This window comes from Abrus precatorius, unplaced genomic scaffold (assembly GCF_003935025.1).
Source record: "Abrus precatorius isolate BTA unplaced genomic scaffold, Abrus_2018 Scaffold7, whole genome shotgun sequence".
Taxonomy (NCBI): Eukaryota; Viridiplantae; Streptophyta; class Magnoliopsida; order Fabales; family Fabaceae; genus Abrus; species Abrus precatorius.
The window spans coordinates 21,028,760-21,053,853 of NW_020874417.1; the positions used below are offsets into that span (position 1 = coordinate 21,028,760).

Consider the following 25,094-nt stretch of genomic DNA (forward strand, 5'->3'; position numbering starts at 1 on the left):
CCTCACCTGATTGTAATATATTTGAACTACCTACTTGATTTTTCACATTAACTACTTTCCCATGCTTAGTCCATATCCAATAATCATGTTTAAATCTAAATTTACACAAATCGTACCTAATTGAATCAATATCCAAAAACTTTCTATACTTGCACTTAGAACATAGATACCTAACTTCTGGTCAATAATGAATTGTTGTGAATTACAACAAACACATATGAATTCCTTAATTGTCATATTGGTGTATTTATATGTATCTATTATTCCATTTAAATTGGGTTGTGTATGCTTAAAGTGTATGAATTATTCATATATTGGAATGTGAATGTAAATGTTGTGTAATTACTGGATAGGGAGCAGTATATTCTCAAGTGTTGTCTCATGATTTTGTTAAGTTTGATGTGCAGAGCGAGTTAGAGATTGATTGTTAAGTGTGTTGTGCATGAGAGAAATTAGGGAGTATGATCACGAGTTGGTATTACCTCATTTGGGAAAGAGATTTGGAGTTCTGAGTGCAGGGTGTCTCGCTTAAGCAAGAATAAGTCATGCAGGATTAGACATTCTGGAGCGTTCTCACTCAAGCGAGAGCACATAAGATTACTCCAATTGTCCCCTCACCCAGGTGAAAAAGGATCTCGCTTAGGCGAGAGGTGGCCTCTCTTAAACTAGGAGTCGCAGAAAAATAGGTAGCTCTCTAGACCCAATCTTGCTCAGGCGAGAATGCTGCTCGCCAAGGCGAAATATAATTCGCTTAGGCGAGGTGTTCCTCACTCAAGTGAGAATAGTAGAAATCTAAGAGGTTCCACTATCTGGTTTTCTCGCCCAGGTGAGAGAAGAGCTCACTTAAGCAAGAGTGTGCGGGCCTAAAGGGGTATTTAAGGAGCCTCAGTGCCCAAAAACATTCATTTCTCACTAGACAATTTTTTCTCTCTCGTTTTTTCTCTGTTCTCTCACCATCTTACCTTAGAGAAACCTTCTCAAGATCGAATTTCTTCCCGATCCAAGTGAAAACCGCAATATAGTGTGGATCTAGGTGAGATCTCAAAAACCTTAATCTTTAACTCTAGGTTTTATTTCTTGAGTTCCTCTTCTCTAAAGTCTCTAATTCTTAATAGTGGGAAAAATCTAAACCACGAACTTTATTTCTATACTTGGAGACTCACGTGAAGTTTAATCTGAGGAAAACTCATTCCAAGTAAGGGGAGCTTATCTGAGCTGGCTTATTTGTTTAGTAAATGTTGAGTTATTATGAATTTAATTTTGTTTTAGCCGAGAGTAAGTCGTTGTATGGTTAGACCTCAAGTTAGAACTCATAGTATTATGAGTGAGTGGATTTCTCTGTTGCTTAATGAGTATTTAGAATGTTCTAATGAAACATGATACGTTGAAATATTATGATATATGCGCTGAGAATGTTGAAGTATGTTGAAAAGTCTTTTTAATGTTGTGAGTTGTTTAATTCGTTTAGAAATGCTTAAATAATACTGCAAGATGTTTGGTTTTGCTGTGAATATACATACATATATGGATGTGTTGCTGAGAACTGGGTGAAAGTGTATGTATAGCTGAAATGCTGAGACTGGTAAGCCATCTAGCTGTACCGTATTATGTTGATTTAGCTATGCTGCATCACATTCATTTTTATCATTCTAGAGCTGATTAGGACGCTGAGTTATGTTGTGTCCGAATCTAGATACCGGGATGGTTCGCTCCCAAACCAGAAAATTGTTCCTCTGGATTACTTAGGCTATGAAACCAGATAAAACTGAATCGTTGTATTTGTATTAGATGGGCCGGAAATAGGCTGAACATGCTGTATCAATTGATTGAAGCTATTGTGCTAAATGTTGTGAACTTTATGAGTTGTTTAACTCATTTTATATATTATACTCTATAATTATGATTGTTAATTATATAAGTTCACCCTTGCATTTTCTTATATTGGTATGTGTGTTGAAATGATCGTACGGTGGTACGTGAACAGAAAGGACAGGTAATGTGTCTACTACTCAAACTGAAAGGTCTGGCTGAGGGACAACAAAGTTGGCATTTTTGGAAAATTATAGTGTTAATTATTTTTGTCAGTCTAAGTTGTAGTAATAGGTCTAGATTATTGGACTACACTTTTCAAGGAATGTAATCATTATTTGAAAAACTTGTATTTTTGAACTCCTTATTGAATAGTGTTGTAAATGTATAAATTTATGTAAATTTTTTGTATTAAATGAAAATGTCCTTGGGGCTTTGTTATCTTGTTAATTTAGAGGTTGAAGTTCAAATTCTAAAAAATTTATACTCTTTGACTTATGTACATACTCTCTCATAAATGAATAAATGAATTAGGAAAGATAATGCGAGATGTCATTGATTCTTTATAAAAAAAGATTGCGACATCAACACCCTTAAATAATTCAGGTTTTATTCCCCTAGGCTTAGGGGCAACCTATCATACATCCACTGACGATTGTCAAAAAATATTTGGATCAAGAACTATATAAATCTAATACAAATACACAATGTTGTATCAACCTTTTATTTTAGATTACACAAATTTCTAATATAAATTTTGACAAAATCTCCCCTAATATATGAATAGTTAAGAGCTAATATAAAAATCCAAATTTCCTTCATATATAATCTATATATTATATAATAATCTATTAATCAATGCATAAAAAATATACACATTGTAACATCCCCAATTTCGGTTAGCATGGCATGGATTGTTAGTTATTAATTAGTAACTCTTTGCTTCATTTCCTTTACTCTAACTTAGTTCTTGCTACGAATTAAGATGTTTCCTAAGACTGATAAAAAAAAAATTCACTTATAAATTTTATTTTTGTGATTGACTGTCCAATTGTATTGTGTCCCTTGCTTGCATAATTATTTTCTTAGGGTATGTTTATTTATTTTTGTATATACATACCTATAAAATCATGTGATGAATACCTTGAGTAACCCTAGGATAGTAAGACAAATTTTGGGATAAAGTTGACCATTGATTTGGATGGATAGGCCCCACCTTACTGATCACTTGATTAATATTATTGCAAATTTTTATTGCTAAATGTTATCCCCTGATTTATTTTAATTGATTATGTGGCATTGTTATTTTATTTATGGATTCAAAGGAGATTATTCGTGTGACTCTTGCCCTCCCTAGTCCCTTACCTTAATTACCTACTTGACCCTAGTCAAGTTATGCATGAGTCTTTTCTCCTAATGTCATACACCCTAGGTTCACCATTCAATGAGGCACTATCACACCATATTCCACGTGTGAATAAAAAGGGAATTAGGAGAGACACCTTAATGACATTCGAGATACCCTCTCTCTTAATTAGGGCAACCAAATTTTTGTTTAATGCATGTGGGGGAGAGAGAGAGAATCGGTTTTAATGACGAAAATCCTTATCCTAATGATTGCATTTAATGCAATATTCGAATTCCTAATTACCCTAAATAAATGCAGCTGCCACCCATGAACTGTTGCATTTTGATTGGCCATTATTTGAGAATTCCTCATTTATGGTGTAACCGAAAAATGGAGCCCTAATCCTTTCCTCTCCCTTATTGATAATTGCTTAAAATTAAATTGGATCTGCATGAGTCTCTTTGTGTTCCCCACTATCACGCGCACCAAGTGGATCCTTAGGGTAAAATGCTCCTAATGAACTAGGGCTTGCGTGTGGGAGAACTCAAAAGGCACCCGAATTCTTTGAAAATTTCCCTTTTGAATGTAGTGTCAGGTTCAATAGAAAATTGAGGAAAGGGAATCAGCTTTAAATGGTGTAGATTTAAAACCTTGTTAATGACACTTAATGCAATTCTGTTTCCCTAGTTACCTAAGTTAATTATAGCCGCCACACATGATAATTATTTAAATTTTTCCTTCCTAATTGGTGCAACCAAAATTAAGCCCCTATTCTTCTCATTAAATGCAAAATTTTGTTGTCATATGTGCTTAATTAGGGGGCTAACTCTTCACCTTAATTCAGCACATTCAACTTGCCTCTCACCTGCATTAATTACCATGAAGAAGTGAAGAGACGCCTGCCCCATTCCCTCCTCAAATAGCCCAACCCGCGGCCTACTTTTAATGGGCGAGCCAATCAATACAAAACGTCACACCTGGAGTATTTACTTCCCTTAAACCGTGCCCAGCATTAAATTCATATTCCCTTCCATTTATTTGTTGTAATTATCTTTTCTTGTGGAGAATCTTACACTTGCACGGTCATAATGGAAGCACTACTCTTTCACTAGCCACTCAAAGGACTCAACCTTTCAAATACATAGAATGCAAAAAGGGTTTGAATTTATTTCCCTCCCTATAAGAACTCGAAACCGCCACCTGCAATTCAAGTACATGAGTCAACGTGAGAAGTTATTACCAAGTGCATTTAAAAACCCTAAAATCGTGTCAATCATTAATTCCTTCCTTAATTTCATTTCATTAATTTCATATTCTCGTTTCTTGTTTTATGACAATTATTAATCATTATGGAGGCTTTTCACACGCCCACAACTACGAGAGGAGGCACCACCCTTCCACGAGTAGACTATGAGCCGCAACCCTTCAGGTGATTGAAATATGGAAAGTTAGAACCTCTTCCCTCCATCAGAAAATTTACGCAGCCGACCTGCCTTAATTACTTACTATTACCAAGGACGACCCACCATTCACCATATCTCACTATCATGATTAAATTTTTGAAACGTGCAGTGCAATAAATTATTGCTTCATTTTTGCCTCATGGCATTTATGGCTTGTGATGAGACGTTTCACATGACCGAGAGCTTCCTAGAGACGTGACCGTTCAGGAAAAGAAAACCAAGAGCCATGTTGTTTAGTTGCCTAACCCTAACCGTCACACCCTTTGGAGATGAATGGACATGGGCTTTGTACTCGCACTATATAAAGACCCTTTATTCCCACACACTTTTTTCTCTCTTTCTTTCAAAAACACTCTCAACCCTATCACGAATCCTCTCTCTTAGCATCCACTCACTCTCACTGTGCCTTCTACTCTCTTCTCTCGTGGATAACGTTTTCCACCACCCTCTTAAAAGGGGCAACGAGCACCGAACCACCATTAACACCGCCTGCGTTCACCTTTCTCAACGTTCTCACCACTGCCAAGGAGCCACCGCATGGACAAGTGCTTACAAATGTCAAGATCGAGCCTCCTATTTCTGTTTCATTCTCATTCCAAACCATGTTAGGGGAGTTCTTGTTTGCGTTTGAATGCGTGTGGTTGTTCGTTGGTTTGCAAACCTTGCATGCACTCTTCTCCTCTTATTTTTTTGTCTCCGACCTTCATCAAAAATTTGCATGCAAACAATTTTCCTTCATCTCATGGTAATTATGTTTGGATGGTGTTGTAAAAATCCATGCTTTGGGGCTTGCATGTACTTGATTGAGGTTGAGATAGCTTTGCATGTCGTGGATATCGAAATCCTTACATGATTCTTGGTTGTCTGTACTTATTATTGAATAAAAATGATGGCTTTGAACGAATATGTCATTGCATGTTAAATTTTTACATAGATCCTTCGTTTTCTTTTTGGTTCTTATTGTCTGCCTCCTTTCTCGATCATTTTGATTAAGAAAACACTTATTTCCTTTCTTCCACACTCTTCAAAAATGAAAAACACGTATATGAAAGAGAGAACTCATCCTTCCCCTTTGATTTTGCCTGACCGAGAGCCAATGAACATTTTCCCTTAACCATGAGAAAATTATTCCACCACTTAACTGTAATTTTACAAAATTTTGTGGTAAAAATTGGTTTGCATGAGGGATTGAGTTTGCGATTATTTTTATGGTTTCTCTAATAACATTTACTTAGAAAATACATTTTTGATTTAGGTACTTTATTGAAACTGTTGCAATTATTTCCATCTTCCCTCCTTTTTCTTTTGCTCTTAGACCGTGTGCACCCGATCAAACTTTCCTTGAATGTGTTAGCTCTTTTGAGTGTGATTTGAATCCGTGATTTGTGATTTTGGGATTACACGTGCGACCCAAAAATGATGAAGTGCGGGTGTGATTACGAAACTGTTCATATGCATGATGAGGAGGATGGAGAGTCAAGATCACAGTTTGGCACGACTAGGGAATGTAGAGTGTTCAGGTTCAAGAGAAGAACCTTGGGGGTAGTGAAGGGGGGTTGCCCCAATGACGCGGAGTAACTCACTGTGACCAGGACACTTCGTCATCAAAGCCTTCACTAATCCTAACGTGATCAAGCATTGCTGAGGATCATTGAAGAACTCATTCCTGAAGAACAGAGATGAAAATGGGGGGAAATATCCCTGGATATTGTTTAAAGTATGTGCTTATAGGGAATGAGGGTCTCCGATCACCTTGATTGGAGGAATGTTGAAAAATTAAGGAAGTAGGGATATCCTAAGTTGCATTGGTTTGAATCATATTGTTGATGAATTTCTGTGATTTTGCTTGTGCTTTGCGGCTGTCTAATGGATATCAAATTGAGACTATGTGTTTACTGGAATATGATTTTGTGAATATTTTTATGTTATTTCAATTACCTTGCTTATTCAATTACTGATGTATAATTGTATTGGAGCTCACCCTTTCTGTTTTTGTCCTGGTATTGTTTCTTTTGTATGTATTGCATGATTGTGTGACAGATGGACCCACAGCGAGCGATAATTTGGGGAGAGGACTCTGGAGGAAAGGAGGCATGGACGTACGGTCCAGCAATGCGCCGCCTCCTGTACCAAGGGATGATCTCCATGACCATGGGACCTCTCATTAAAGATGGATGGAAGCCCAATTGGAGCGACCACCTTTTTGCTGATATCTCCGTACCCTTACCACCTGAATGAAGTATCATTATTCATTCACCCCCTCATTCTCTATCATCTCAAGAACCCCCTGCCAAACAACTTAAAACTTTTGTTGACAAAAGTAAGACCATCATTAACCTCGACCCAGAGCCTACTCCCTGTCCCAGCCCTACTCCTATGCCTGAGTGGAAAGACATCAGAGTTGTTGAGTCTTCCATCAGGCCAGTACCCCGTCACTCCCTACAAATTCAGGCACCCTCTTCCAATGAAGCTAGACCTTCCACCCAACGCCCTTTACCACCACCACCTACCATTGGTTGGATTGACAGCGACCCGGATGACTTGGCGCCCTCTCCTCGCCCTCAGCCAGCGGATGATTCTCCCGACTCTAATGGAATGGAATCCGACCCTAGTGAGGATTCCTTTCCGTTAGAGTTTTATTTATATATTGTTATTTTATTTTGTCATGGATGAACACTGCTCATAGGTTTTGGGTTGTTTCGTTACCCTTTGAAATACTAAACTTTGGGGTTTTGTTTTACTGTGATTTTTTTTTCCTTGGACATATTGGCTGGAGGATTTATGTATATACTTTCTTTTATCTATATGCTTCTCGTCATACTTTCAGACTTTTATTTCCATCGGTGTGCAATGCTAAGCGTTTATCTATATTGTTGTTATAAAATCAATCTACAAATAATTTGGATGATTAACAAAAATGATAAGCATGTTGTTAAGATACTGAATTAATTAAAGTATATAATTTTGTGAGGAACGGATTCAATGGAGTCGCTTTGTTGCGTTTATTATCTCTTCAATTTAATTTGAGTTGTGTGATGAACTGAATTATGGTTAAATTGAGAATATTGTGGATTGACATGGTTAGGTTGAGTAGTATGAGAAGGGATTTTATTATGACTATCCGTGGAGGTGCCTTTGAATGAACCATGAGAATTGAAAGTAGGAGTTATTCCCTGGTAAGATGGATTGTAATTAGTAAGTAGAGTCGCTATGATGTTGATTTGCATGAGTTCTCGTACACGTTTATCTTGGCTGCATCATTTTATAGAAGCCTTAAATTTCAACATAATAAGAAGGAATCTTGATAGAAATTAGGTGTTACACACATCACAATCCTAAATCGTTCTATCTCCTTGTAACTCCACAACATGCATACTTTACAATCTCCACAAATACAAACAATCCCTTCAGTACATACAATCTTCAATTCTACAACTCTATATTAGAAAATTTTAAGTCTCTATTATATATCAAAAATTAAAAAACTAAACCGATTAAAAGTTAAAGTATCGTACCAGAAACACAATGATGTAAATTATTTTCTAAATGGATGTTCCAACCACTCATAAAGGTAAAAAAAATTGATGATGCTAGAGAGAAACAGAGACAAGGAGATGAGAGAGAAGAAATAATGGAAAGTGAGAAAAAAGAAGGAGGAGGCACGATTTTAATAGGTTTCGCTCGTTACAGATGAAAAAATCTGTTTGTAAATAGTTTAGTGAAATAGTATATTTTACAAGTTTAATTACAAAAAAATTTATTCGTCTGTTAATCTACCAAAGACAATTACAGACAGATTTTTTTGTCTATAAATAAATAAATAAAAAATTAATTAAAATAGTCATATTTATAGATAAATTTTTCTTATCAGTAACTCTCACTCTAAAATTTTTGCTAATTTTTAGATTACAAAAAAATTGTCAATAATTCTTTCTATAATTTTCACATCTAATAACGGACTGTAATATAGAAAATTTAAATATCCATTTATATTATAAATGAATCAAATTCGTCTGTCTATATATGATTTCAATTTTCAAGTATACTAAAAATAAAGAATTAAAAAAAGAGACATATATATAAAATTTTAAAAATATTTATCTACAATAATTTTAGAGATTAAAATATTTTATAATAATTTTTAAAAAATAAAACTATATATCATATCAATATATTTTTATCATATATTATAAATATTACTTTAACGTTATGTTATAATTTATTAACATATGTCTAAACTTAACTGATTAAAATGTTAAACAAAAATTTAAATAGAATAAAATGAGAGTTTAGTGAATTGTAAACGGTGCACCTTTGTTTTTCTCATTAAAAAAATAGCCGCCCACCTCTAATATAGAATGAAGTAATTGCGTGGGGATTCTTCAATTGCAGAGTGAAAGTGAGAGAAAGAGAAAGAGAGATACAGAGCGAATGGAGAGCATAGAACACAGAACGGTGGAAGTGAATGGCATAAAGATGCACGTCGCAGAGAAAGGAGAAGGACCAGTGGTCTTGTTCTTGCACGGCTTCCCCGAACTCTGGTACTCTTGGCGCCACCAGATTCTCTCTCTCAGCTCCCTCGGTTACCGTGCCGTCGCACCCGATCTCCGAGGTTACGGTGACACCGAAGCTCCTGCTTCGGTTACAAGCTACACCTGCTTTCACCTTGTTGGTGACGTAGTTGCACTCATAGACTCTCTTGGTGTCGACAAAGTGTTTCTGGTAGCTCATGATTGGGGTGCCATCATCGGTTGGTATCTCTGTTTGTTCCGACCAGACAGAATCAAAGCCTACGTTTGCCTCAGTGTCCCCTTCCGACCCTTCCTCGGAAGAAACCCTCGCAAGAAAACCGTTGATGCTTTTCGCGACTTGTACGGAGATGACTACTACATATGCAGATTTCAGGTAAATACCAAAATCTCATAACTTTATTACAAGTTTGAGTCCAAGCCAGATTCAATACTTAGGATTAGAAAATACCGACCTTTAAATTTAAGTAATTTATTTAAAAAGTCTTAATAATTTACATCTGCGATTCTCTTTTTTTAGATATTTTTAATTTTTTGCTGTTAATCATTACTTCAATTTTTTTTTATAAGTTTACGTAGGATAATAAATTAATAAATATTGCTTATTATAAATTATAATATTTAATAATATTAACATATTAAATTTTATAAATTTCAATAAAAAATTATTTTATATATAAAAAATTCTTTTATGAATCTGATAAACGTGTAGCTAGAAAGGTTTATGTGGTGCACCTGGATTTTTACAGCTGATTGTGAATGTGAATTATAATTCCAGATCTGAGTATATTATGGACAAACAGCAGATTAATCAGATACTGATTCAACAAACCATTCTGTTATTTCGCCATATATAGATTGTAACATAAAGTTGTTATGATGATAAAATAAAAAGAATATAACAGTTGACTTATATAAACCTGTTGAGGTCACTGTGATTTGCATTAAAATAACGTTGTGAACAGGAACCGGGGAAGATGGAAGCTGAGCTGGCTCGTGTTGACACAACATACTTGTTGAAGAACATACTTACGACGCGCAAAACCGGTCCTCCAATATTTCCAAAAGGGGAGTATGGAACTGGATTTAACCCCGATACTCCTGAAACCTTGCCATCTTGGCTCTCCCAACAAGATCTTCTTTATTATGCTTCCAAATTTCAGAAGACCGGCTTCACTGGAGGCTTGAACTACTACAGAAATCTCGACTTGTCAGTTCCTTTTTTCTTTCTGCACTTTGTTTTGTTCTTTGAAAAAGACAAGAGAGGGAAAGTTAATTTAGATAAAAATAACAATTTTCTGAAATCATTTGACATAAAGTATGAAGAAAGAAAACGAAAAAAGCAACCTTTTCATGAAAAGACAATCTTTAAAATAAATAAACTATACGATATAGCATTAGGTAGAGAAAAAGAGGGTCTGGTGGAATATTAAAAAAATTATCTTTCCCCTCAATTTTCTCCGCTTGAAGAAGGGAAAAGATATTTGGTAAGTCCCACGAGATTTGTTTTTGCGGTCCCTCAATCTTATGAGTAGACAGACAGGACCGCCAAGAATTTGTATCAATAAATCTTTAGAGGTCGTTCCAATAATTGACGGGGGTTCTTCTTTTCATTTCAACTCCTTCAAATTTATGTTTTGAAGATCCTTAGAATTAAATTAGAAACAGCCTAAAAAGAGTTAAAAGGAATGGTAAACAGAATATTGAATGCTTTGCAGGAATTGGGAGCTGACAGCAGCATGGACAGGAGTAGGAATCGTGGGTGTGCCTGTAAAGTTCATTACTGGGAGTGTTGACTTGGTATACACATCCTCAGGGATGAAGGAGTATATCCACAACGGTGGTTTCAAGAAAAATGTGCCATCGTTGGAGGAGGTGGTGGTGCAGGAAGGGGTGGCACACTTCAACAACCAAGAAGCAGCAGATGACGTCAGCAAACATATCTATGATTTCATTAACAAATTCTGATAATCAATCACTTGATTCGCAGCTTAAGAGTGGAGCCACTCCTCTGACGTTGAGGAATAAAATTTGATCACCCCGCGCTATTCTCTTGTCCAAGTTTGCAAGCTCGTTTGTTTCAAGCTCCATTTCTACGCTCTTTTGTGCCATTATCGTCGAACATTTAGTTATTTGAACACCCTATGTTTACATTTTGAGTTAAAACACGTGGGGATACCATGCGGTGGCTTCTCCTAAATGTTCCTAAACATTTTCTCAATTGAATGTTGAATGGGAATTGCAAATTTGAAGTCCATAAAACAACAAGGCCAAGTCTCACACAGTACCATCCCTTAATATTCAATTGGTATAAATTAACTGTTAATTTCGATTACCAGTTGGCTGAGGCCGCTACTCATAACGCGTTTATGTAAATTGGGTTTGCGGTAACAGTCACTCCACTGCTCCCTTTTCCCTCCCCTCTTCCTCCCACGTATACGTCTTCTTTTACTTGTGTTTCTTTTTTTCTCTATTTTTTAGTTGCTCACAGTATGTATTAATTTTTGCTATTTTTTACTTATTAGTTGAGGCATTAATCATTTTGTATGTATTTTGATATTTTATTTTGTTAATTTTTTTGTCATTTAGATTTTCTAAAAAAATATAATAAAAATGTAATTTATTTATATTGCAGGTTGAAAAAAAAACCGTGGCTTTTTTCGGGAGTGCTCATCCGCAAAAAAGTGTTATTCTTTAGAAAAAAGTAAATGATTTTACATTTTTTATATTTTAATGTAAATTATGTATTTAGATTTAGGATAATTGTTAAATTAGTTTAGTTAAAAAAATAGGTTGTAAAATAGTTTACTGACAAATATTATATAGAAAAATTAGAATTTGTTGATATTATTTAGTTGCTCTTTTGCATAGTATAAAGAACAATACGCATTTGATATTTGATTTTAAATTTTTTTTAAGTAGCAAATGTAAGTAAATTTAAGAATAATCATTAATATTCATATTATTGATATTATTATTATTATTATTAAGATGAATGTATTTCATCGAGAATGTTATTAGTATTACGTTGAATATTATATAATTTAAATTTCTTAGGATTTAAAGAATAGTTGGATTATATTTAGTTAAAAAATTATAACAATAATTAATTATATTTAGTTTAATTATATTAATTGATATTTACACAATATCACTAAATTCATTATAACATATTATGAAAAATTATATGTATTGAAAGTATGTAAAATATAATTGATGTTATTTAGTAATGATTTGTATTAATAAATTTGTTAATAATTATAGTTTTTTAATTAAGATGACGTAATAGGTATTTGTACGTAGGGTATGTATATATAATTCGTTGTAATAAAAGTTACATTTGTATGTAAGATGGGTAAATATAAATTAATTAAATTGACATTTGTATCAATAATTTTTTAAAAAATTAAATTTTCTTAATTAAGATTAATAATTATGTGTATGTATATATAATTTATTGTAATTAATTTTATATGAAATTAAAGATTACTTAAATAGGGATGGGCCAAAATTGATTACGACTCGTTAGACGTTTAAGTAAATATAATAAATTATAATTTTTGCAGAGTTAAAAAATTTATATTATATTTTAGTATAAATTTATTTTTAAAAGAAAAAACAAAAATTATATTAGTTGAAATTCACTATTAAAGAAAATCAATTCTACAAAATTAAATTGATTCAAACTTAAGTTTATAAAGATTGATTCAAACACACGCTGACTGTAGTAATCTTTTTTGCACTCGTACCTCTTATAGTATTTTAAATAATATTACACAAATGGCCTATGCACGTGGCTCATGACAAATTATTTTTTACAATAAAGATGAAATCATTGAATTAAAGTTACATTTTAAATTAAAATGTTAAATAAAGATAAACATCATTATAACCCATATTTGATTGGACCGAGATAAACTGTCTACATTTATTTGGCCTTAAAATTAATGATTCAAGTCCTCAAATTTATTGATATATTTATTTAACTCCATTTTGTTATTAAAAGAAAACATTTGAGTTTAAAGTAACTTCTAGTTTCATATAGCACTTGTCTAACACAAAAAAAAAAAACAAAACCACAATGTTGTAAAAACAGGATAAACTCGCAATTAGTGTTCAAGTAAACTCGAATAATGAACGCAAAGTGACCATTGTTAAAATCTAGAACAAAGTTTTCCAGTTGACTATTGTTTGAGAAACATATTATACAAAAGGTTTAATTATAATTTTAGTGTTAGTACGTTTCGCCGGTGTGTAAATTTGATTTATTGTTATTTTTTTAAAGTTAACTAAATCTATACTTTTAAAATTATGTAACTTTAAACTTCTCTCTATTAATTTTAAGGCTTAATTATATTTTTTTCTTTATAAATATAGATCATTTTGTAATTAATTTTTATAAATATTTTTGTTAAGAAGTAATTATTTTAAAATAGATAACTTAAAAATTAGTTCTAAATCGTTAACTGTTCCTGGTAAGTATTGAACTGTTAGCTCAACATTCTATGTGACGTTACATGGCCATTTTAATGTCCAATTACAGCTTACATGATATCTCATATTATTTATTATTTTTTATTTAAAATTAAAATTTACAGATAAATCTTTTAAATCTATTTTATTTAATTGCATAAAAATACTTTCTTCTTTCTTCACTCCTCCTTCTTCCTTCACCCCTTATTCTTTCCCAGAAACCCTTTCTAATTGATCAATGTTCATTCAGATTCATGGCTTGGCAGTAATAAACACGACAACCACTCCACGTTTGCAATAATAAACACACAGTGAAACCACGATTCATCCTCAAAATTCAAACGGCACAAACCCTAAATCCTTTAAACCCCAATCCAAAAACCTAACTTAGCTTCTCGTTCACCTCATACAACTAAAAACCACAGTTTCCTACACCAAATGCACAGTGCACTCTCCAAAAAACCATTAAAAAAGAAACTATTGAATCTCTCGCAAAGTATTTTGCTTTCTATTTATGAAACAAGTGGCATATTATGACTTTTTGTACATTTCAGAGCATTACCTCCTTTGCTACAATGTTCTTCCTCCTGTCTAAAAATTCAAATCCTTCGTTGTATTCTTTTTATAATTTTTTCTCATGTCTCTGCTTGGTGAGCACGTTTCAAGCTCTTCTTTTGCCCCCAAAAGTTACAATTATGCATTTTTAATATCATTAGCACACTTTCATTAATCATTATTCTCCTGCTTTGCTTTGGAAAGGCTGATTTTGGACGGAAGAAAAATGTGAAAAACGGGTTTTGTGATTTTCTTTTCCTTTTTCTTCAATTGAATAATTTGGACAAATTTACAAAAATAAAACATTTTAAATAGTAAATTATGTATGTCTTAAAAAAAAATTGTACATAAATATCTTAAATTGAATTATATGGAAATCGATTAAAATAAATTTTACACACATATAAATAAGTCAATTATAATATTTTTTACAATGTAATAAAAAAAGTCGATTATAATAATTTCAGTAAAGTAAAATGAAAGGAACTCCTAACAGCATAAAGGAAATTGGTATGAAAATGTCTCAATTGTGATTTAATTGATCAAATGCACAAAAATATATAACAAACAATTAAAAATAATACACACAGAAAAAAGAAGAAGTAAATAACCAGACGGAATAAACTATTATATTCCAAACATTCAACTCAAATAAATCAAAGGGAGGTCTGACAAATTCCCCTATAGCCTGCCCTGAACCCACAATACAAATTTGTTGTTTGGAAAAAGATTGCTGGAGTTTTTCGCATACCCTCCCATCTTTCATTGTGTACTCGCAGAATAACAATTGCAAAGGTAGGAGTGTTTGAATGGTCAGGTACGTTGGATCATCTCTATAGCCTTCATATTGTCCAAGAACAACTTCATCGTCTTTAATTAGAAGTACTTAAGAACCTGCAATTGTTATATCAACCAGAAAGTGGGATAGATGTCAATGTCAAAAAAATATGAAAGCAATTTCAGTTTAAAATGAAGGCCCCACCTGCAGCAGATGGTTTTGAATTATATCTCGAATAATTCTGCCAAATAAAAAGAAGTACATCAATGATTATGATTTTCCAATAGTAATAATAGAAAATTATACAAAATACATCAATTAAAAAGATTTTAGTATTGTCAGATAATTAAAAAAGAAATAGTGGCAAATTTACAGAAATGAAGGAACAAACTTGGGGATGGAGATGAAAGTCACAAATATGAAGATCCCTCAAAGCTGGCTATTGAAACATTTCACAACAAGGCCAGAAAATACTGTTAGCCAATTTAGCGGGAAGGGCAACCCATAGAAAAGAATAAATGGAAAGACGTCTTTAGGATGAATAATCCTAAGATAAAAGAGACTGTTGGTGAGGTTACTGGTGGAGCTGAGTTGCTGAGCTTCATTGGATTTGAACTTCAGGAGGAGAATGGAGAGACGTGGGCGGTGATGGAGGTTCTGACTGAGGAGCAAATAAAATTGATTAAGAAAGCAATAATGGTACTAGAATCACAACTGGTACAAGGACCTACAAAGAGTGGAAATTTGGTGTGCAGAAGTTGATTATAATACTGAAAGCATTGTAAAAAATAATTATAATTAACTTTCTTTTAACATTAAAGTTGACAAAAGTTTATTATAATCAATTTTTTTATTGCATTATAAAAAATGATTATAATCAATTTCTATATACGTGTGTAAAATTTATTTTAATCAACTTCTATGTAATTTAATTCAGAATATCTATGTATAAATATTTTTTTAAGACATATACGTAATTTATTATTTAAAATGTTTTATTTTTAAAAATTTACCGAATAATTTGTCTAACAGGGAGGGGATGCAAGATAATATGAGTCCCGCAGGCATGATTTTGTGATGGCATGTGAGGGTCAGAGTTGAGCTTTGAGGGTTGTGAGTGTTTAGATGAGGTTGTTGGGCTTTGGAATATTGTGAGCTGTGCCACCAATTTTGAGACACCCCTTGTTAAGGGGGAGATTTTGAAGGCTGGTGCTCATTTGAATTTGGTGGTTCCTTCAAGGATTCAATGAAGGACTGTGATGATGAGGCCTTAAGAAGGGGAACAGTGTTTGCGGACAACAAGGCTGGCTTGTTGAAGATGGGGAGAGAACTGGATCTGAGTTGTAGGAGAGGAGAAGAAAAAAACAGACAAGAAGAAAGAAAAAAAATTAAAAGACTTTAATGTAATTATAAAAAATTATAATTAAAAATTTATTTATAATTATATAATTTTAAATTAAAAAAATAGAAAAAGTCACGTAAATAATTGATTTCAGAACAAATATCAAATTCTAAATTACTAATATTAGAAGGATCACTCTCTAATAAAAATATTTGTAGAAACTAATTACAAAAAAAATTATATTTATAAAGACTAAAAATATAATTAAACTTAACTTTAATTAACTTTAAACTTATTTTATATCTATATAATTTAAATGTTAAAATTAATAAAATTCTGTAAAGCTTTAGAAAAATTAAGACGTGTTATTTATGTTTAAAAAATATTTTTATCAAATTTTGATGTTTAAATTGAAATGTTTTGAAAATTTAAAATAATTTAATTATTTCAATTTAATTTAATATTTTAAAAAATAAGAGTTTAAATATTTAAGTGAACAAAAAAACTAAATTTATACAATTTGAAAAAAAAAACTTATAAAAAAATAAAAACGCCAGCAAAATTTACAAGCTTCATAGCTTGTATTGCTTAATGTCATGTCAATTTTCATGGAATTAATTTGCCCATTTAAGAGTGTGATACGAATGTTTGAAATCACGTCTGAAAGCTAAAACATGTCTATCCCTCAATGATTTCATGTCTACGCTTGAATTAGCGCAATTCCAATTCCAAACACGTCTGAAGTCAATTTATGTTGAGCAATAATGAAAAATGACTATTCAGCAGCGTGAATTGCCCTTGTACATCATCATTTTCAGACATTTTAAATTAAATTGTTAATTTTAAGCATCCATAAATAAAATTCTTTATAAAAGAACATATCTACTTATTATATTAAAATTATAAAAGTGCAATAACTACCCTTTTCAATAAAATTTTACTATTATAAATTTATTCTTAGCCCATCAAAACCCTTTTAAATTAGATCAAGAATGAGCACTTTAACTGCGGCCGAGCCGCGTATCAGACTGGTGACTCAGTATTAGAGAGTTTTGCATTAAAAAGCACAAACATGCATCACATAATTAACGATTATCCGTTTTCTAGCATCAAAACTGAGTTGAAGTTCCACAAAACATAATGGATAATAAAGGAGCCAAGAATGAAAACTTCATGCTGAAAATCATTATCAGAATACAAGAAATAAAGTGAAAACTGCCTTCACCGTCTAATTAATAATAACAGCAGAGAAAAGGATACTATCTCATCAAACCCTAAATCCTCGGCTGTTCCTCTTTCCTCTAGCCCTCTCAAACTTCCTTCCCTTGGAACGAACATAAGGCTTGGTGTGGCTATGAGGCACACCAGGAGCAGGACCAAAGTGCTTCACAGCTTCACGTGCATTCTTTGGGCCTCTAAGAAGAACCTGCATCCAAAAAACTTTTAAATAACCACATCCAGAAAACCTATAACCTCAGTATATCCACGTTCTTTCTATTAAAATACACACAAATCCACAATATTTACACAAATCACATACAGCTAACCAAACAAAATATGTGCAGACAGACTAGAAATCTTTCAGCTAGCACAAAGAATCCAAAGTACAACTGGTCAAAATTGATTAATATTAAGCACAGATTCCATAGATCCAGTAATTGAATGTTTGAACTAAATTACTGCAATAAGATGGTGGCAGTTCCTTAGCTAGGGGCTAGAGAGACAACAGGTTCCATAATCTAAAAGCTTCAATCAAAAGCATGTTGAGTTATCAATGACAGAACAAATTCTAGGCTTAAATGTTATTGGTTTTCTAAATATCACTAGTCTAGTTTCCCATTTGGTCCTGCAATTTAAAAAAAAAATGTTTAGTCTAGTCCATGTAAAATTTTCCTTTGCCCATATGGTATCTATGTGTCACTTAAAAATGAAAGATAATATGAAAAAATTGTGATATTTAAAAAAGCCAAATGAATAAGCAAAAATTAATTAAACCTAAACAAAAGATAAAATGAGAGGCACTCCGCACAATATAAGAAAGAAAGAAATTAAGAGGGTTACGTTGAAAGTTTATAAAGGAGAGACCAAACTGTGAACTCATGATACAGAGATAGGCTGAATACACTTTAAACTTCAATTATTAAACAACAAACCAGCAACTCAATAGAGTTAATCATTCAGAAAATGAGAGAAGTCTGTAGTGGAATCTGCACATACCGTGTTCTGTCCCAGAGGGGCCCTAAGAGCCAACTGATCAAATGTCAAGCATTCACCACCTGCCTTTTCTATTCTTGCACGTGCAGTCTCAGTAAACCTGAGTGCGGTTACTTTTAAGGATGGAACTTCATAAGCACGAATATCATCAGTTATAGTCCCCACCACCACAGCAATCTTATCTTCCTACACAGGTAAAATTAAAAATTAAACCCATGGAAATGGTAATAAATCAAACTACAAAAGTTACTGTGAAAATATACAAAATAAGAAAAATAAGACAAACCTTTCCCTTCATATACTTAATCAACCTTGACAAAGATAGTGGAGGCTTGTTAACCTTGCTCATGAACAACCGCTTGAGAATTACAGCATTGAAATTGCTGCCAGTTCTCCGAACAAGGAAGCGATAAAGCTGATCACGTAAAAATTAATCAGAATAACTCAAAGCATAAACAGAGAAATAAATTACATAAACATACATTCAAATAAGTATTAACGCAAGACAAATGAGAAAAAAGAAATATTTGAGAACCAATACTTCTGAAACAAATGGAAGGTATCTCCACGAAAATGAGTAAACTTGTACATCAAAATGTGAAGTAACGAACTAACGATGAAATAGAGAAATAGTTCCCTCAGTATATAATAAACTGAAAAAATCAATCATCTTTTATCAGCATTAGCATGGTTTTAAAAAGGCATCATTGGGAACTTTTTCTCCTATTAAACACAAAATTGTCATTAAAACTACATATCACTCAAACAAATTTTGAGTTTAAAATAACGACGTTAAAATTCAATAAATGAACCACAGTTTTCAAGTACTTAACATTGAATCAATTAATCTCGTAGGTTACAGCGGATCTGCACTAACGTAATAGTAACAAAGCATACAACAAAGAAGAATTGCAGTTTCACTAAAAAAAAAAGAAAAAAGAAAAGTTAAATAAAACGCACTTAATTTGTTTTAATATCATTACACACCTCAGATAATCGAAAATTAAAACAAAAAGTAAACGACTTCGTTAACAATGAAAGCAAGCGGCTCAGACAAATGTGGAAAAATCTATTCCCAGACCTTGCAATGGTGAAGGCCTCATAATGAGCTGGGATCACATTTATCATCATCGACCACAAAAAATAAACAATGAAAAAGGCGCAATTGAAGTAACGTGAAACGGACCTTGACCAAGAGTTTGAGATAGATATCATTGGACTTTGGTGCTGTTCTCTTCGTCTTTTTGCTCTTACCTCCGGCTTTGAGATCGATTCCCTGTGTGTGAATTCAAATGACAATTCGTAAGAAACAGGAGAAGCTTTCTCCTATAGAAGTAGAAGAAGAAGTGTAAGAGAAAGAAAGAACCATTGCTGCTTCTGGTCTCGGACGACGCTGCCACTGCTGCACCTGAGATATGATATGCCACTGCTGCACCTGAGATATGATATGCCACTGCCCTCTATAAGAATGCTAGGGTTTTTTACTCCTTTTGCTTTGATATTTCGTCCTCCTGATCTGGGCTCAGCATATGGGCCGGGTTTAGTTCGGAAGCAAGGGAAACGATTCGGCCCTATTTTAAATCCATGGACTTAAGATACCCAAAAACTTTTTCACGTGAGAAATTGTGTACGAAAAATACTATATGCTATCCACTAAAAAACATTTACATACTTTTAGAATTATATATTAAGAGTTTGATTTTGGGTTATGAATGTAAAAAATCTTACAATATCAACTAATTAAAATAAATGATTTATATTGATTATCACAAAAGTTAAATTCTTGTTCATAAGAGAGTTTTTTTTGTCAAAATAAAGTAAAAATTAAAAAATTACCGAAATAAAGTACTCGTTAAACATTTGTTCTGTTTCAAATTTTTTTGTCACGTTTTTATAAGTTTCATGCAAGTTTTGGACTTTACAAGACTAACATTTATTTTTAAATAATAAAATAAGAATGTCAATCTTTATATAGCCAATGCTAGCTATGTAAAGCTAACACTTTTTTATTATTATAAAAAAATAAAGTTAATAATTATTAGATTGAAAGATAACAGTAGAGGTATTAAAGATTTTCAAATATAATTTTTAATACATCATGTTGTATCTCTCTCTTTTTTTAGTCTTTTGGCCAATTGGGTAGTGGTACTTTTATTCCTTGTTCTAGAACTACCTTATCATTACCAAGAAAAAAATGTTATTTTTTTAACAAGTTTTGTTGAGTATGAATATTGTACTTCTTTCACAGGAAAGAGGTAATAACTGATAAACCAATCTAGACGGTGTCAAATTATGTATTTTGAAGTTCAAGTCTTTTATTATCTTTTCTAAAACAACCTATTTGAGCATCTTATTTCATGCAAGTTACCCTTAGGTCCAAATTTTTAAGAGTTCCATATCCTTCATTTAGAATTCATATCTAAAATAAGATACAATGCAAAATATATTAGGAACATTTAATACCTGTGTTGTTATCTTTCAATCCAATAATCATTAAATTTATTTTTTTTAATAATAAAAAAGAGTATCGACACTTGCAATGACGTGACAGAAAAAACTTTATATAGAGAAAATGTTTCGTAAATACTCTATTTTAGTAATTTTTTTGTTTCTACCCTATTTTGACTAAAAAAAACCCTTTATAAGACAATTTATAATAATAAATGATTATATGTCAATATATTAAATTCATATTTGAATTCAATTAAAATATAATATATGATACAAAATTTATATAATATTTCAATTTACAAGTTGTTGAAAATTTTATTGATAACTATACTTGTCTTTGTTAAAGATAGAAAGTGGCTCGAAACCATTATCACTTCCAAGTATCTTTTGAAAGCTTTCTGAAGAATCCGTGAATTCCAACTGAACCTTCCAAAAAGCCTGCTTTCCAAGTTTCCTCAAGGCTTCATTGGATAGTTTCTAAATGAGTAAACCTTTACTTTAGTCCCTGAAATATGCAGCGTAAGTCAAAATAATCCCTTACATTTTGAATTTTAAATTTTAGTCCTTAAAATTAACAATTGTCAATCACATTAATCCCTACCTTCAAAAAATGTTAAAATTGAGTAACAAAATGATGATTTGTTATGTTAAGTAACACGTGGTAGTGGTACAAAACAATGTCATTTTAAAATCTTCAAAAAATATATCATTTCTGTCTTTGAATTTTTAACATTTTTGGACAATAAGGTCCTTTCTCGTCTTTTACTTCTTCTTTTATGGAATCTTCTTCCTTCTTCTGACCATTGATATGATGTTCATAGTACTCCTTCATCTTGAGTTTTTTCACTTGAACCGCCAGATCCAAACCTTAAATATGTGAGTGGACAACCAATTGTTATTGATTTAGTGAAGAGGTCTCATATGTAGGACATTAACAACAGTGGGTTCTTGCAAAAGTTGTCAATTATGAAACCCTCATAACCCCTTACAATGATTTCTCTAGAGTTCAAAACATCTTTTAGGCTAACAAGGAATAGATTATTGTAGTTTTTCTTAAACATGTTGATGGAAATGCTAGTTTTATTGTTCCTACACCTGACAATCTATTGCACCAGTCGCTAAGGGAAGAAGGAGAAGTAAAAGATGAGGAAGGACCTTATTGTCCATAAATGTTAAAATTCAGGATGAAAATGATCTATTTTTGGAAGATGCTAAAATGACATCGTTTTGTGTTACTGTCGTGTGTCACTTAATGTAATAAATTATTATTTTATTACTCAATTTTAACGTCTCTTTATGGTAAGGACTAATGTGATTAATAATTGTTAATCTTAGGGGCTAAAATTTAAAATTTAAGGGACTAACTATAGACAAGTTATATATTTCAGGGGCTCAAGTGGGGTTTACCCGTTTCTAAATATGCAACAATTCTAGAAGCATATCCCAAGGGAACATGGATCCTTTGCAAGAAATGTAAATGAAGGGGGCGGATAGTTGTTTTTTGTATTTTTGTTTAAGTGAAAAGTAATTCTTTTAAGTAACTGTGTCTCTGTAAAATTTTACTATAGCTTGCAGTTACTGTAGAAAATAATTTTCCATCCTAAGCAACCAAAAATTTTGCATGAATCATGCCCCATCTTTATCATGAAATAGTGCATGTTGAATCAGCAATTAGGAACTTAATTATAAATAAACGATAAATGATATTTTAGTCTGACACATTTTTTAATTTATTTTTATAAATAAAAAATTTGTGTATTAATTTGAATTCAAAAGTTTATTTTCACTTTTGTTAATGTCATTTCGATATATCATAACATTGTTAGTTCTTTCTTTTATGTGGCAAATGACAATTTAAAGTGATATATTTAAATTGTTTTTTAGTTTCTACAAGATAACTTTTTATAATTTAGTTTTTATAGGTATTTTTTTTTTTCATATCAATCTCTGTATGAAAATTTATTTTCAATTTCATTTCTATCATTCAAGTAACATTTTTATAATAGTATCAAATAACATTTTTTATCATGTTCAAAGGACTATTCCAAATTCTTAAAGTTTATTTTGAATGTTTGGAGGAGGAGGAAAGAAAATGGTTTGAAGGAGGAAGGAAGATTAAATTCTCCTCTTGATTGGATGTTTAATATTGAAAGGGAATGTGACGAGAGTTTAATCATGTAATTTATATTTTTTATTTATATTTTCAAAAAAATACTAAAAATTAAATATTTTTCTCTCTCTAAAAATTAATATTTTTTTTATTTTTTATAAACTTTCAAAGAAAATTCTCACTTTAAAAATTAATAATTAAAAAAATAAAATCTTAAGCGTGAAAGAGCACGAGAGAGAAGAGAGTGGGAGAGAGAAAAACCTACGAAATGGGTAGAAAACTCAAAAGACCAACATTAGAAGTGTTGTAGAGGGTTCAGAAAAAACCATTTAATGTTTTCCCTTCTAATTAATTAACTTTCAAACAAGGGGTAAACTCCACTAACTCTTCCCTTCCCCTTCTCTCTCCCCTCCTCTCCTCTTAAACATGACGACAACCAAACATAGTCTAAAGAAACTTCATATTTCGTTTCATACATTTTCAATTCATGATTTTGAACTTTATAAGTTAGCGTCACTTTATTTCAAACATGTGGCCTAAAAAGACTTTATTTCTTAATTTGTCTTTATATGGGCAACACCTCTAGTATTTTCATCTTAAATATCAATACTTGTCTTCTTCATCGTATTTTCATAATAATCCTTATCCCTTATTGTATCATCCTTATCCAAATGTTTATTTTTTAAGATAATCAATATATGGTTATAGAAATACACACAAATAATGATGATAGTAATGATTTAAAGAGTGATTTTTATTTTTTTACAAATGTATATGATGGAGCATACAAATAGTGATATGGAAGATGAAAATGATAGACATGATATTCATGTAAAGATGAATTAAGACATGAAATTGGACGTAAACAAATAAAGCAGAATATGATGCCTATAAAGACTAAATTAAGACAAGTATGATAGGAGAATAGATGATGATTATGATAAAATATGATGGAGCATACAACTAGTGATATTGGAAATAAAAATAATATATGTGATGTTCATGCATAAACAAATCAAAATATGAAGCAAAATAGGAGACTTATTTGAGGAATTTAAAATACTTTTCGGAAGATGATGAAAATTTGGAATACACTTATGAAGATTATGAAAAAAAATGTCACTTGACACTAATATAATAATATCACTATAATGATTGGGACAAATTGAAAATAAATTTCTATTTAAGGACTAAAATACAATTTTTTACCTATAGAGACTAAATTACAAAAAAAAAGGTTGTGTATAATAGGCCTGTCCAAAAATGCCAAAATCAGGCTAGTCATGTAACACCTTAATTTCAAATTTCTGACTAAATAAGTTTTAGCAAAATTCGGAGTAGTAAAAATTTCCCATTCAGATAATTGTACAAGCACAATTTCATAAAATCTTTCAAATAAGAAATTAAAGTACAATTTGCATCATTACTCGCTACAGGATTTAAATATACATTATATTTTAAAAATAAATTTCTAAGTCTTATAGCAGTTTCATCCTTCCTTTCTTCCTTCAGGGGTTTCGGTGCTGATTGTCTTGGTTACTTGAAAAATAAACGTAAAGATGAGTTCTTTACACTAGTATAAACACACCGACAAGCATTAGACTCACCTGACTCATTATACATAAATTCTAATCATATTAGGAGCATATGTCAACGACCATCATGCATCCAAATTCTTAATCACCATAGGTGCACTCACTGCACCAATTACAAATCCACACATTTACACAAACACACATGTGCTCACTGCACGTAGCCACTCTCACTGTAGTACTGTGATCACAGATTCCTGATGCCCTCGACCTTAGGGACTTACTCAGTTATACTATGGATGGTCACCCGAATAGCTCCCGCTCCATGGATACAACATGTGCGGTATTTAGCCCCCAAGAAAAGGTGTTAGTCAGAGGCCGAGTCAGGAGGAGAGTGTGTGGCCTATGGTGCACCCACGCTCACTGTTGGTGTCACCATCACCCTCTCTTCCCCAAGGTATTACTATCGCCCCCATCTTCCATACACTAG

At 32.1% G+C, this 25,094-nt stretch overlaps 2 protein-coding genes and 2 non-coding genes across 4 annotated transcripts; 1 reads left to right on the forward strand and 3 right to left on the reverse strand.

Annotated features, from left to right (window-relative positions):
• Window positions 1-9,042: 9,042 nt before the first annotated feature.
• LOC113872416 (epoxide hydrolase A-like) lies at window positions 9,043-11,117 on the forward strand. The gene is made up of 3 exons (XM_027509954.1): window positions 9,043-9,525; window positions 10,115-10,359; window positions 10,868-11,117. Exons 1-3 carry the CDS (start codon window positions 9,052-9,054, stop codon window positions 11,115-11,117), a joined length of 969 nt encoding a protein of 322 aa, XP_027365755.1. The 5' UTR covers window positions 9,043-9,051.
• Window positions 11,118-17,353: 6,236 nt separating this feature from the next.
• LOC113872561 (60S ribosomal protein L18-3) lies at window positions 17,354-19,969 on the reverse strand. Its single transcript, XM_027510199.1, has 5 exons — window positions 19,878-19,969; window positions 19,698-19,787; window positions 18,798-18,926; window positions 18,515-18,697; window positions 17,354-17,723 (listed from the first exon to the last, which is right to left on the reverse strand). Exons 1-5 carry the CDS (start codon window positions 19,878-19,880, stop codon window positions 17,565-17,567), a joined length of 564 nt encoding a protein of 187 aa, XP_027366000.1. The 5' UTR covers window positions 19,881-19,969; the 3' UTR covers window positions 17,354-17,564.
• Window positions 19,143-19,226, reverse strand: LOC113873970. The gene has a single exon (XR_003506034.1). It is a non-coding gene; the product is annotated as a small nucleolar RNA snoR53Y (small nucleolar RNA).
• Window positions 19,553-19,652, reverse strand: LOC113873969. Its single transcript, XR_003506033.1, has one exon. It is a non-coding gene; the product is annotated as a small nucleolar RNA snoR69Y (small nucleolar RNA).
• Window positions 19,970-25,094: the final 5,125 nt, after the last annotated feature.

Coding starts and splice junctions, on each gene's coding strand:
- LOC113872561 (XM_027510199.1), bottom strand. Junction 18,927..19,697: donor ATCTCAAACTCTTGGTCAAG/GTCCGTTTCACG, acceptor TTACGTGATCAG/CTTTATCGCTTCCTTGTTCG. Junction 18,698..18,797: donor TTAAGTATATGAAGGGAAAG/GTTTGTCTTATT, acceptor TTACCTGTGTAG/GAAGATAAGATTGCTGTGGT.
- LOC113872416 (XM_027509954.1), top strand. CDS start 9,052: ATGGAGAGCATAGAACACAGAACGGTGGAAGTGAATGGCATAAAGATG. Junction 9,526..10,114: donor ACTACATATGCAGATTTCAG/GTAAATACCAAA, acceptor CGTTGTGAACAG/GAACCGGGGAAGATGGAAGC. Junction 10,360..10,867: donor TACTACAGAAATCTCGACTT/GTCAGTTCCTTT, acceptor AATGCTTTGCAG/GAATTGGGAGCTGACAGCAG.